The sequence below is a fragment of the Thalia democratica genome, chromosome 4 (assembly GCF_965202585.1).
Source record: "Thalia democratica chromosome 4, ktThaDemo2.hap1.1, whole genome shotgun sequence".
In the NCBI taxonomy this organism is placed as follows: Eukaryota; Metazoa; Chordata; class Thaliacea; order Salpida; family Salpidae; genus Thalia; species Thalia democratica.
This window is the reverse complement of record NC_139168.1, coordinates 53,905,443-53,920,463: the sequence shown is the minus strand read 5'-3', so window position 1 is coordinate 53,920,463 and position 15,021 is coordinate 53,905,443. Positions and strand designations below refer to the sequence as shown.

At 25.3% G+C, this 15,021-nt stretch overlaps 1 protein-coding gene across 1 annotated transcript in view; it reads left to right on the top strand.

Moving 5' to 3' along the window:
- The window catches only part of LOC145833943 (uncharacterized), a 41,853-nt gene extending 28,208 nt beyond the window's left edge, over positions 1-13,645 (top strand). Inside the window, exons 5-6 of the mRNA XM_082941221.1 lie at positions 5,361-5,591; positions 12,962-13,645. Coding sequence (XP_082797347.1) covers positions 5,361-5,591; positions 12,962-13,569 — 839 coding nt within the window. The 3' untranslated portion in view covers positions 13,570-13,645. The remainder of the gene's footprint in view (positions 1-5,360; positions 5,592-12,961) is intronic.
- The last annotated feature ends 1,376 nt before the right edge of the window (positions 13,646-15,021 follow it).

Below are 15,021 nucleotides of genomic sequence, written 5' to 3'. Positions count from 1 at the left end.
CTTTAAACTGTATCCTGGTGTATGACTCGATAACCGAAAAGTTTTTTCGTACATTAGGTCCTTGGACCAAATATTTGAGCACTTTTTTTTGTTCAATAAACAATTGTTTTAGAGAATGTTGTAAAGAAATTAACGTTGCTAATTAAATAAATAAATATATTTCAACATATTTAAGTAAATGTAAAAACAATTTGAAACAATCCAAAGTTTGCAAAATTTCAATTTATTTTATTTTAATCCACGTCGTTTATATTTAAGTCATAATTATTTTTATCTTAAATACGATCTACAATTTACAGTATAGTTCTGTAAATAATGTCATGTGTTCATTAGTTTTTTATTTACAACTTTTAACAATCTTAAACTGTAAATCTTTTTGAATGATTTATTGTATATTTATATATATAACTTCAAAGTGTTTTAACTAGTACTGGAACATTTGATGTAATTTTTTATACAGTCTCTTTAATATTTTGATTCAAAATACTTTTAATTATTTTTATATAATATTTTTCATATAGTTTAAAATTTAAGTTAAAATTAATTTCTTTATGTTTTTTTTAACTTTCAGAATCTAATTATAACTGAAGACCTCTAATAGAGTGAAACATTATTTTATAACAGAGTTTTCTGAAACAGTATATTTGCATTTACCTTCCTGAACTCAAGTTCAAAACTTCAATTGTTGCTATTAAAACTAAAAGCATACAAACAGTGAAAGTTTAGAAAATATTGCTTGAAAACTGTAGAAGTGTTTAGATTTTAAATCAGTTGTTATTTTTTGCTTTCTTAGTTTGCGCATTCATAAAATAACGTTGCTAATTAAATAAATAAATATATTTCAACATATTTAAGTAAATGTAAAAATAATTTGAAACAATCCAAAGTTTGCAAAGTTTCAATGTTATTTTATTTTAATCCACGTCGTTTATATTTAAGTCATAATTATTTTTATCTTAAATACGATCTACAATTTACAGTATAGTTCTGTAAATAATGTCATGTGTTCATTAGTTTTTTATTTACAACTTTTAACAATCTTAAACTGTAAATCTTTTTGAATGATTTATTGTATATATATATATATATAACTTCAAAGTGTTTTAACTAGTACTGGAACATTTGATGTAATTTTTTATACAGACTCTTTAATATTTTGATTCAAAATACTTTTAATTATTTTTATATAATATTTTTAATATAGTTTAAAATTTAAGTTAAAATTAATTTCTTTATGTTTTTTTTAACTTTCAGAACCTAATTATAACTGAAGACCTCTAATAGAGTGAAACATTATTTTATAACAGAGTTTTCTGAAACAGTATATTTGCATTTACCTTCCTGAACTCAAGTTCAAAACTTCAATTGTTGCTATTAAAACTAAAAGCATACAAACAGTGAAAGTTTAGAAAATATTGCTTGAAAACTGTAGGAGTCTTTAGATTTTAAATCAATTGTTATTTTTTGCTTTCTTAGTTTGCGCATTCAATAAAGTATGTATTAAACTCAGGGTTGCCACATGGTAAGGAAAAGTCAGGAAATTTGATAAAAAAAAAGTAGATTTTGTCATTTTTAATTTACAAAATTCCTTATTTTCCAAAGCCTTCAAATGATAAAAATTGATAAAAAATCCTTTAAAGTCAGAAAAAATTCTAAAATTTTCCTAGAAATTTACAAAATTATATAATTTCCAATGCCTTCATCTGGTATAAATTGATAAACATCCATTATAAAACTGTTAAATTTTTCTATTAAAATATTGAACAAGTACCCTACTTGAACAAGCAGATTTTGTAAGCATTTTGGTATTGATGATTTGTAGCAAGGACATTTCCATAGTGAAACTGATATATACACAAAAATTTATCTATCATAATTGTATAATCAAAGTGTTTTTTGTTTAAGTAAATAATTGAGTTCTTTATAATTAAGCAGTTAGTTTAGTATTTTATGTAACAAACTGATGTGTATACTTAACCTATTTATATTTTTTAAAAGTTCTTTAAATTTATAAAATAAGTTAAAAGACATGTATATGTCAAGATAAAGTTTACTTATTATTTGTATTTTTGTAGAATAACTTATGTTTTTAAAATAAATAAGAGTATATTTGTTTTTTACAAATTTTATACTAAATGATAAGAGGAAATATTTTATACAACAGATATATAGTTTACTTTTTTATGTATTTTTTTACAGTTAGTTAAGTATATTCTTTTTTAGTTGCTTTTTAGTTTAAAGAGTTTATATTAAATAGTTTGGGTAGTATTCTGTTAAACTAACAGAACAATTTATATAAGTAAAACATGTTTTAAGTAAATATTTTTTATTATTAGATATTTTTACCGTCTAGGTTAGGGGTGGGCAACCTTTTTAAATCAACGGTCCGGACTCGGAAAAAATCAGTCTTTTACGGGCCGAAGCATTTCGAATTAGTGATATACCAGATCCAGTATTCGGATCTAGCCGAATCATGACTAACTAGATCCGAATCCGACTGGATACTAATTTTAAGTCGAGATCCGGATACGGCCAGACTTTAATTTGTTTAAAAGTTTTGGATCGGGCTGGAATCTAATTTTATGATACAGTTGATCGCTTTTTGAATCCTTCAATTTCAAGAAATATTTAATAGCTCTGACAACATAAGATGTAGATTGAGACATATCAGATGTTTAAATAACGTCTATAAATAGAATTGACAAAGGTACATATGTTAAATATCGTAATTAAAAATAACTTTGCTTTGGGTTACTTGACAAAAAGATATTCCATTTAAGTTAGAACAACACAAAATATTAGGACTAAATAATGAATTCATTAGTGCACATTAATTTATAAAAATAATTTTTAGCATGTTTGTAAAGTCAAGTTTTTACACTATTGTTTTGTAAAAATAAGATACAAAGTTTTATAAAAATTTTGTGAAACAGTTCTTTTGCGGGCCTGTCATTTCTATCGCGAGCCGGCCATTTTCATTTGTGGGTAGGATCCCATTAAAGTTTAAAGAACGGTCGGAAGCCGGTCATTTTCAATCTGCGGGCAGGATCCGGCCAGCGGGCCGTTTGTTGCCCACCCCTATTCTAGGTTGTTTTACAACTTTTATGCTAAGTCTGACTAAAGTTTACTTTTTTAGTTAGATAAATAGCTTATTACTGGTAGAAAGTAAATTTATTTTTCGTATTAAGGTGTCAGATTAGAATTATTTGTACAGAAAACTTTTACTTCATGTACAGTAACCTCTCGCTTATTTACGCACATTGTGTCCACAGAAAAAGTGCGTGAAGATATGAGAGATCGTAAAGAAACGAGAGGTACCAAATATACTAATGTTTTATGAAAAATAATGGATGTTTTTAATATTGCTTCTAGTTAAAAGCAGACTGGGCACTTTCCCACTTTTAACTATTTGTTTACTTCATTTATAAATATGAAAACAACAGATGAAACTATTCATATATTAAAAAAAAGGATTAGAATTTCTATAAAATAATAATAATACGAGTAAAAATAATTTTACTATTTTAATAATAAGTAGAACTTATCTTTATCTTTGTTTATATGTGACATTTATATTCTATTCAACTTAGCAAATTCAATTTATAATTAAGCATTTCTTTACAATTATCAAATGGTGTTTATTAATATATAGGGCAAGACTGCTGTATTATTTCTTTGTGTTTTAAACTCTCATTATTACATTATACTTTCATTATTAAACACAGTCATGTTTAATTCAGAATTTTGATTTAATCTCTTATTGTTAACAAACTTTCTGATATACTGAGGTATAACTAAATGTTTATCAATTAGTCAAGTAACATAAATTTACAAAGTCCAAAGGTATAGAGAGGTGTGTTAGCATTCAAAAACATATTTTAATTTAAAAATATACATTAAACCTAATTTGTGCAATATTATAAAAAATTAAAATTTTTATTTTCTGAATTTTATAGAATTCTGAAATGCGTAACTAAACGAGAGTGCGTAACGTCACGAGTGCGTAAAGATCCGAGAGGTTACTGTATTGGGTTTTTATACTCTGACTAACCATTGTTATTTTTTTCAGATCAGTATTTCAGATCGTTTATTTAGATACGTTTATGCTAGAAAATTCTAAAAAGTTTTGTGTTTTTTCAGACAAGCTGTGTTTATAAGGTAATAATATAAGTATTTTGCTGATAGAGCTGTTTATTGCAAATTCATCAATCATACACAGATGGTTCAAGTTATGTAATGGAAGTTTGATGATTGAATTCAGCAAAATAACTGTTGTTTTAACCTGTATTAAAATTAGATTGAAAGCTTTGTATAGTTTTTAGTGTTAGATTACATATTTTAGAATAAGTTTAAATTAAGAGTTTGATTTAGAAAAGTCAGGAAAATTTTGGTAAAAAGTCAGGAAGTTTTTCTCAGCTTGATCTGTGGCAACCGTGTAAACTAGACATGGGCAACTTAAAGCCCGCGGTCAAGTCTGACCCGCGGAGTGAAAATGACCGGCCCGCCAATGTTAATACAATTTATTTGGAATTCGGTCCTCAAAAGGTAAAATGTGGGCGGCAAGCATGTAAATCTGGTCCGATAAACCAAATTTTGAAACTTACACTAATATTTTTGGATTTAAAATGAAGAGCAAAGAAACGTATTAGGTACAGTTTACGGGAGGGTCAAAACTTACCCTAGTTTTAGTAAATATATATTAAAGTTCATTATTTATATATAATAGATTTTATATTTTTAAAGTTTGAATGGTTTTTAAAGCTGAATTTGATAATTGAGTAATTATCGCGAATTAACTAAAATTGAAATGCTCTTGCTCTCCAAGAACTAGTTTTTATTCACATCTGGCCCGCTGACTGAAAATGTTGCCTACTCTACCCTATAGCCTTGGTAAATATCTCGACAAACTAGTTCTAACCAACTGAAAGAATATACTTTAAAAAGTCATTTGATTAAAAAATTTATAACTCCTAGTTGTAGGACAATTCTTTTTTTTACTGATAGTTTTTGTAACTATTAGGAGACATAAAAATTGTTTCTACCCCTTATTTTGTTAAAAAATATTTGTGAGTAATTTTTTGTACTTAATTGAAATTCTAATAACATGTATCAACTTTTTGAATTTAAAAAAATTGAAAATATCTATTTAAATTATATTTAATTTACAGCTGACAAGCTCTGATGAACGTAGAGAAAATAGTGTCTCAAATCAAAGATCTGTTAAATAAAATCTTGAAATTTTTAATAAAAATGTATTTAAGTTTTGAACTTTTTATTGTTAAGTTTAGAAATAAATTACAATGATAATACAAAATACAATTATACATGACTAAATTTGCAATATGTTTTTAAAATGTTAGGTTATCGAACCTCAGAAAGCATATTAAAACGAGTGAGAAGAATTTATAAATCTATTGGTTTCAACGACTTTAAACGAGTGAATGTGCAAGCTATCGGTGATGAAAGTCTTTTTAATAGTTCTCATCGTAAAAAATTACCAATGAGAGAAACTATGATTTGGCTAGCTGTTGAGCATGATGATAAAGAGGCACTAAAGTTATTTACTCGTGAAATAGCAGCTGCCGGAACAGGTTATTTTCGTTTATTTATATATTTTTTAAGTAAACAATCTTTTATCGACATTTTTATTATAGAATTTATAAACTTTTAGAAGTTATGTATTTTACATAAATTCCATTTATTTTGTTCAATTTTTTTAAGGTTTGTTTATTACAACTGATGATCTCCTATATCCCATTGTTTTGTTGATAATAAACTGTAAAAATTAAAAATATATAAAAATCTCCTTAAAGCTAATTAAGTCGAGAACTTTTAAATGCTTGATTTAAAACAAATAACAATGTTATGGAATTTATAAACTAAAATTGATTTTTAAGAAAAGAAATTGTGCTTTGCTTTAAATTGAGATTTTAAAAAATAGAAAACATTTAAGTTTTTTGAGTTTTCTAAATTGACTATTTTTGGTAAGCCATGTTTTTTACAAGTTGATATTATTTTATAGAATTTTTTCTAAACTTCAAGATACTTTTTATCGTTAAAAAAAAATCGACTTATTTTTTGAGATATGACCAGTCAAAGTCGGGCCGCATAATAGGTTCCCTATGGGAAGGGAAAACTAAAACAGCGAAAAAAGACTATTTTATTTAAAATATATCTCCTCCTACAATTTTCAAGCAATCTTCTTCAAACTTTTACAGTCTAATTTCTATACAATAACAAAAAAACGTTACTTTGGAAATGTAATTTTTTTTATTTTTTTGAAAAAAAGCACTTTTTTTTTAGATTTTTGTGATAAGATTTTTATTTTTTTAATTATCAAAACTCAAAAATAATGTTTTATTTTAATTTAAGGAACGTTTCCTGAAAATTTGAAGAAGATTGCTTAAAAAATGAAGGAGGAGATAGATTTTTAGTGAATTTTGAAATTTCCGAAAAAATTTCCGAAAAATTTGCGGTCTATTCGTTTACTAAACTTTTTACAAAAAATAAAACATCTCAAAATGTTAAACGATATTTTTGAATTCTATAAAAACTGGCTTGTAGTTTGTATTTAAAGCTTTTATATAAATGCCAAAATTAATTTTTGTAAAAAAAAACTTTTGTATTTTAATACCTTGCAATTTGAGGTATCGGAACTTGATATGTCTTAATTTAAGATACCAGAATTTAAATTAACTTGATTTTCATAACTTAAGGTTTTTTTATAAGCTCTTTTTAATTAATAAGTTTGTATTTAAAGTTTTATATAGGTTTAGTACTATTAAATGAATAACTCAACCGAAGGTGTCCAAAATTCTAAACATATTTTTTGAAAGATTTTGCTGTAAAAATATTATAGTTTTAAGTATCTCAAATCTTCCCTTGGTTGTGTGTTGTTCTTCGTGATTTTTTTGTCTTTATCAAAATCGTTTTAAGTAAAAAAGTCTTTTTTATTTTACAAAAAAATCTACAAGTTTATAAGTACTCGTTATATTGCCTAGAGTACTTTCAAAAATTCTTCTTCAGTAGGCAATTAAATAAGAACTGAATTAATTCAAAATTTTCTTGCATATAAAAAGTTTAAAAAAAGTATATTATGACGTAATTATAAATCAAGTTTTAAAGTAAACTTTGTTTTAAAACGCCTGGCTTTGAAAATTTGAAAAGTTTTTCAAATAGTAAATCTTATTAGTATCTCTAGTTTAAACTCGCAAAAATTAAATAAAAAAAAAAAGAAAAAAAGAAATAAAATCAAATCAAAGACAAAGGACTAAATGAAATTAAATTGTTAAACTTTGATGTGTTTGATTTAATGTTTTATAATACTTTATAAAGAAAATAAAAATAGTTATCGAGCTTATTGTTGGTTAAAGTTAAAAAATCAAAAATAAATAAGAGTAAATAATCATAATAAATAAGACGATAAAAGTAGTAGTGCGTATTACCTTAACTTGTTGTTTGAAAGATTTTAGAGATAGTAATAATTATGTAAAAACGTAACAAATAAAATTGCTTCTTTCTTTTTATAATTCAAATATTTAAAACATTAGGGTATTTATCAATATCAAGTTTGTTACTCTTTAAAAGAATATGTAGTTATATATTTTTTTAGATAAAGTTAAATTACTAAAGACGAAAAAACTTAACCTAATAAAAGTTGACTCATACTTCTTTTTCTAAGACTAGTGGCTACCCTGCTTTTTATGTATAGTTGTGTAGCTTTATTTCATAAAATATCTTGTTTAAGTTTTTTGTGTGAAGACTTTGACTAAATAGATACTATGATCATTCCTCATAATTTTCTTTCTTCAGTATTTTTAAGGTTTTTAAATTGTTGTTAAAATAATTACTTAGAAAGTAATTTATTCGGGGTTTAAAAACAATAGTTTTTCTAGTACTTTATGTTAAAATTTCGCTATTATATTAAAACTATTCCCCTGTTTTTGTAAATGTGAAAAGATATGCTGGAGTTAAAGTGTTAAAGTTATTGTAAAAACAAAGTGATTTAGTTAACGACCTTAAAAATAAATTACTGATAAACTAAAATCAGTTTTGTTTCGTTCTATTTGGTATAAAATTGGTAATTTTACGTTTTTTTTTTAATTTTTTGACTCTAGTCTTATTAGATTTTTTAGTTGTAATATACAGCATTTAAATATTTACTTATACTCTACCCCAATGGCAGCTTTACTTAGTTAAATTAATTACAAAACCAAGTACATGTACACACAATTGTTTAAAAATAGTTGTTGATTAACTTTTGTTTGTTTTTGGAAAAACGTGGAAAAGCAAAACAGTTTATGATGTTGTTGCGTAAAAGAAAAGTTCTCATATGCTATTAAAACAATTTTAAATTAAATTAATTATTAAAAATGGTTAAGCTTAGAATAAACTAAAATATTTAAAAAGTAAAAAAAAATTGAATATGAAAAACATAAATTGTTTAACATAATCAAATTTATGGTAGTTCAATTTATGTATTATATTTATTATATTATAGATTAAGTTAAAATAATGTTAAAGTCATGAAAAATGCATGATAGCAAGTAGAGACCCAAAAGAGTAAAGCTATTATCTAACAAAAAACAAATCAAGTTTTAGTTTTACATACTAAAATACTATATATATCATTATATATTTAGTTATACAATATAGGAAAGTTTTTTACAATTATTTTATATGTCAGATAGAAATATCTCACATAACCCTCAGAAAAGCTTTAGTTTATTAGATAAGATTTACAGAATATGAATTTACAAGTTTTATAAATATTGTGACGTAGTAATGGTATTGAAGATTTTTGTACAGTAAGTTAAGTTTGAAATCCACGCTGATTCTAGTATTGTTATTTAGTTAAGAACTTATGCATTCTGAAAAAGTTTTAGTAATTGCTATTATAGTTATTTGTCTTAACTAAAATAGATTGCTCAATTTTCTGAAATGTAAAGGGGTTATTTAGATAAAGATGTGCAAATTAAATATTTTATTTACAACCTGGTTTCGGCGGCAAAAAATTGCGACCTTTTCAAGTAAAGTAAAATAGTAATTGGTAATAAAAGTCTTGTAAAGTACGAAAGGGAAAAGTTATATTAATTTTTTTTTTAAACTTCTCATCTGCGCGGCTTAATTTTACTTTGATTTAAATTTAATTGGATTAAATTTTGCTAAAAATGAGTTTTTTTTATGCATGGAGCATTATTGATCGAAACTTAAATTTTTTTAAAACATATCGTTATAGAGACATTTATTTATAATGAAGAATAAACATAAACTTGCAACTAATAGTTAACCTTTGTCGATAATATTTGGTAAACCGTGAGAGCTTACATGTTAGATTACTACTTTTGCTTCACAGACTAGATTTAGTTAACTGGAAAATTTATTATAATTTAAAAAATTGCAATGAGTAAAACAAGAAATATTTAAAAAGTGAATTGTCAGATGAGTTTAAAAGATAAAATTTAGCTCTACAAACTAAATTTATTGAACTAAAAAAGCTATTTATTAGCAAGCTAAAATTTATTATAATTATAAGTTAAATATTAGTTGAAATTAGGGCTTACTTAAAAAAAAAAATTTACACTACGATCTAAGCTTCAGTTTTGCATACAATACTTAATTGGCCATAAAAATTATCACTGTATTTAAGCTAGTCAAACGAAATAAAATAAAATATATACAGTAACATTAGCTTGTTTAAAGCAAAAAAAAAAACAGCTTAGTATAGGGGTCGGCAGGCATGTGGTAGTTACGTGCCAAGTTTTATAAATAAAAATGTTTACAGTGTAATTTTTATTGTTAGTTACACATAGAGGGTACTTTTTAAATTATGATTCACGGTTTTGGTCCAAATAAACGTTAGTTTTTCAACATATGTCTAAACGCTATATCTAACATGTCGTTTTAATAAACTCGAATATCTATAGCATTTTAATTTTATCTAGCTTTCTAAAGCTTAAAAACAGATATAGGTCACTTAAGTAATATTTTTTATATACAACCTCGTTTTATTAAATGCTGTATATGCTTGATAAGTTTAAATTAATCCTTGCAAGTTCAATTGATCAACGAGATGAATATATATAAAATTCAGCTTTTTTAACATGTGAGGTTATAATAGTATAAACACAAGGATATTTTTAAAATAAACACAGGTTTTGTTTATGAGATTAAATACCTGGTGTACAAGCACTTAAGCTAATCTTAAAATCAATTTGAAGTACTTTAAAAACAAAATAAAAGCTATAATTAATGTGAAAGAAACTCTTTCGAAACACTACACAAGTAAAGACTATAAAAAGTATTAACAATAGTAGAAGACTAACAGTCTTAACGAAAAGATCGTTACACGAAGGAACTAACGGCGTTTGGTTCTTAGATCGATATTATTAAGTTGGTCAGCTGCTTTACTGGTAGTTGCTTTTCATTTTAATATGTGTAGATCATGCAAACTTCATTTGATGATGCGATGATCGTAACTTAAAAGCGGCACAAGGCAGAGCGGAATGTTAAAGCTAACGCGTATTCGAAAGACAATGCCGATATATACGCATTCAACCAATTTTAACTCCTTCAAATAAAAAAAAAATGTTTTTATTTGCCGAAACGTCTGAAAACTTAAAAAATGCTAATTTTTATATTTTAAAATTAATTCATTATAGAAACTATAAAATGATACATGCCTTATGCACAATACATTAGTAGAAAATTACCGTAATTTATCGTTATAATATTTTATAACTGTTCAAAAATATAGGTTTAATCGTTTAATATTATTTTATAAAATTTTTAAGCTAAATTTTTATTAGCTTCTATTACTTTGACGAATTACTAAATAGTTGTGTGATTTGACAAGAAACATAAATTACTAATGAATTACTTAGAAATTAGAATTTTAGTAGTTGTACAATTTTAAACAAACAAAAATTACTACCGTATTACTTAAAAAGTTTCTTTATATTAAAATGTTTTTTTTTTGTTTTTAATTAGATCTTACTTAATTAAAATTCTCTTCGAGTTATTTATTTTTATTAGAAAGTTGTGAATGAAAAATAATAAATTTAGTTTAAAGATTTCTTAACTTAATTAAGTAGTATTTTTATTTGTACTGTGCATCCTCACTTATCCGGCAATATTGGGCAAGCTTTTATTGTAATTTTGGCCGCATAAATACAAACATTGTATTTTTTTTAATAGCGGTTTTTTAAACAAAAACGAAAAATTGCTCAAATTTTTTGGTTCAAGGACCTGGATATGCAAAAAGACCTCTCCTGAGTTGCCACATGGTCAGGAAAAGTCAGGAGTTTTTTTCAAATGACAAAAGTCAGGAGAAAATGGAGGGTTTTGAAAAAAGTCAGGAAATTTGAAATTAAAAAAAAAAGTCAGATTTTGTCAGTTTAAATTTACAAAATTCCTTATTTTCTAAAGCCTTCAAATGGTAAAAATTGATAAACATCCATTATAAAACTGTTAAATTTTTCTATTAATATATTGAACAAGTACCCTACTTGAACAAGCAGATTTTGTAAGCATTTTAGTATTGATGATCTGTAGCAAGGACATTTCCATAGTGAAACTGTGATATATACACAAAAGTTTATCTAGCATAATTTTAGAATCAAAGTGTTTTTTGTTTAAGTAAATAATTGAGTTCTTTATAATTAAGCAGTTAGTTTAGTATTTTATGTAACAAACTGAAGTGTATACTTAAGAAAAGGAAAGAAGTTAACTATTTTATTATACTTGACAAGGTCGTAAATTTTTTTGTCACTGAAACCTGGTACTGAATAAAATATTTAATTTGCACTAATTTTAAATTTGAATAAGCTCTTTAAATTCCAGTAAATTAGGCAATAATTTTTATTTAAAACAAATAACTATAAATTATACTATCAAAACAATGTTTAACTCATTTAAAAATTTAAGCGAGATCTTTAGTTATTAATAATATATTTTCAAATAGAAACTATTAAATATAATGTTATAGATATTATTCTTCTTACTTATAAATTCGGAAATTTTATTTTAATCTTAAAAGTTTAGAATATACAAAAACATTGATTTTAGCTGAATTTAATAAATCAATTTCTTGACTATAGCCGGCCGGATAAGCGAGGAACCGAATAAGTGAGGAAGCACTGTATTTACATATACCTGAAATTTCGATAATATATTTGAGCTTGCTGAAATTTCATAGCTGTTGCACCAAATATATTAGCTTTGGTTATTCAAATTTGTTACAAATTATGCTTGAAAAGTTTTGAAGTTATAATTTTAAATCGATTATTATTAATATCTATTGGTACACATATTTTAAAACTATAACTAAGTCTTTTATATCAGTGGTTCGTTAATGCGGTTTTATGAATGCTTGTATTAATTTTTAAATGAACCTAGTTTTAGATCTAATATGTAAGTATTTAGATTAAAATAAGAAAATTTTGAGTTTCACTAACTAAACATTTAACTTTACTGTACTTATCAGGGTTGCCACTTTACCTGGAAAAACCTTGAAAAACCTGGAATTTGACAATTTAGGCGAAAATAACCTGGAAAAACCTTGATTTTGAGAAATTTTGAAAAAAACATGGAAAAACCTGGAAATTTTATCATAAAACCTGGAAAAACCTGGAATTTTTAATAGTTTTAACATTATCAGTGTTAAAATTTCGATTTGACACAAAAAATCTATCATATAAATAAAATTTCTTTGTCATCATCAAACATTTTTTTATTAAAAACACAATTAAAGTAACTTCACAGTATCTTTTCAATGTTTTTATACTATCTAATACAGTTTTTTATATAAAAATTAACCTAAAACTAAAAATAAACTTAAAAATGTTTACTTTTAAAACCTGGAAGAAATTTGGAAAACCTGGAAAAAAATTTGAAAAAACGAGTGGCAACCCTGACTTATTTAATTATTGTATATTACAATTTATAAATGAAATATTTGCAGGTATGGCTCCTGGCTTGTGTGCTTTTGTTGGTGGTAGGCCTAAGATATCTCCAGTGTTGAAGTTATTTTCATTTCTCTACCCAAAAACAGAAATACCTGCTAAAGTTACCACTATCAACTCTACTAAAAAAAGAAAATATTTTTCAGTAAACCATCGTTTATCTAAGAGCGGTAAACAAAAAGCTAATAAGAGTTTAGAAGAGGCAAGTTTCGACAATATAAAAACTGGGAATAAAAAATTATGTTTAGAAGATCTTGCATGGGCACGATCTGGTGATAAAGGTAACAATGCAAATATTGGTGTTATCGCTCGCCATCCGTCTTTTATACCATATATACGTCATCACCTAACTTCAAAGTCTGTGTTTGAATATTTTCGTACATTATTTGATGAAGACAACAGAAATCAAGTAATTAGATATGAGCTACCAGGGATTGGAGGCTTTAATTATGTCCTGAAAAATTGCCTTGGTGGTGGTGGAATAGCTTCATTAAGAACAGATCCACAAGGAAAAAGTTTTGCCCAAATGCTTCTAGACATTGAAATTAAAGACCTGCCCTCTGAAATTGTAAAGACTGCCGCTCAACTTAAGTCTAATAAAACTTAGGCTTTTGCCAACAATTTTTTATATCTACTTATTTTGCATTGTTTTGCGATCTTTGAAACTAACTATACATTAATTAAATCACAAAATGAATAAATCTTATTGTTTAACAAAATCAAGGTATTTTAGGATAGATTAATTTCCAGAGGGTTTGCAATTTTTTCAAACTTCACAGGCGGACTCCGAATAGTTTAAGAAATTTTGAAAACATTTCCTATTTTAGGCTAATACAATTTCTAAATAAAAAGTTTCGACAAATACATTGCATTTTAGTGAAGTAGAAAATTTTTCGATGCACGCTTTTTCACTACTATTGTGTACAACTAAGCTATAGAGTATAATATTAATGGGTGGGTGACACTTGAATGAGGGGACACTTTTGCACGGCGTCACTTTTGCACGAAGGGACACTTTTGCACGGAGGGTCATTTTTGCACGAGTACACCTTTGCACAGGTTGGTTTTTTTTTCTTTATTACCCTTTTTTGCTTTCACTTTTACCCCTAACCCTTACCGTCGATCAGAAAATATTTGATATTTTTTTATCTTTTATAATTTGCTTTTTATTTAATTTTTCTTGTATTAAATCATTAGGTATGTTTTTTTTTAATCACTGTTACCCCTTATTTTGGTAACTTTTTTTTTCCTTTTTTGTTTTTTTATTAGATTAATTTTTGTTTTTTACCTTATTTTATTTTTCTAAATTTACTATTACTGTTACCACTTACCCTCGGTTGGTAACTTTTTTTTTCTTTGTAATTAATCTTTTTATATATTTTATAATTTTTTTTTTTTAAATTAAAATTTGTTTATTTTCATATATGTGTTATACTCTTGTGCAAAAGTGTTCCCTCGTGCTAAAGTGACGCTCGTGCAAAAGATTTGCCGTGCAAAAATGACGCTCGTTCAAAAGTGACCTGTTCCCATTACTAACATTTATTAAGGCTTAATAATAAATACAATATAATGAGTATAACTATTATGAAAAAATAGATCTAAAATAAATACAGTTTAGATAAGAAATTGGTAAAACTAAGTTTACTAGACCTTTCAAGCATTAGTAAGTATTAAAAAACTCATAAAGTAAAAGGGTATTACAATAATTATACATACCAGTTTCAAAATTATACAAACGTAAGTAATGATACTAATAAAAAAGGCTATAAAAACGCTTGAAGTAAAATAGAATTATTGGAATTTAGTTAGTATACTTCTTTAAGAGGAATAAAGCTCTAGTATTAAAGAATAAAATTTTAAATGATTACACTAAAATATACTTACGCAATTAAAAACATTTTTTTAAATTAACTAAATAAGAAATTAAAAAATAAAATTAGATTAAAAAAAATCTAAATTTATGAAAGTTAGTATTGTAAACAAACTTTTGTTAACAAAGCTTAGGCTTAGAGGCTTTTATAAAATAAGATTCTAAATCAATTTAATGATACGTGTTACT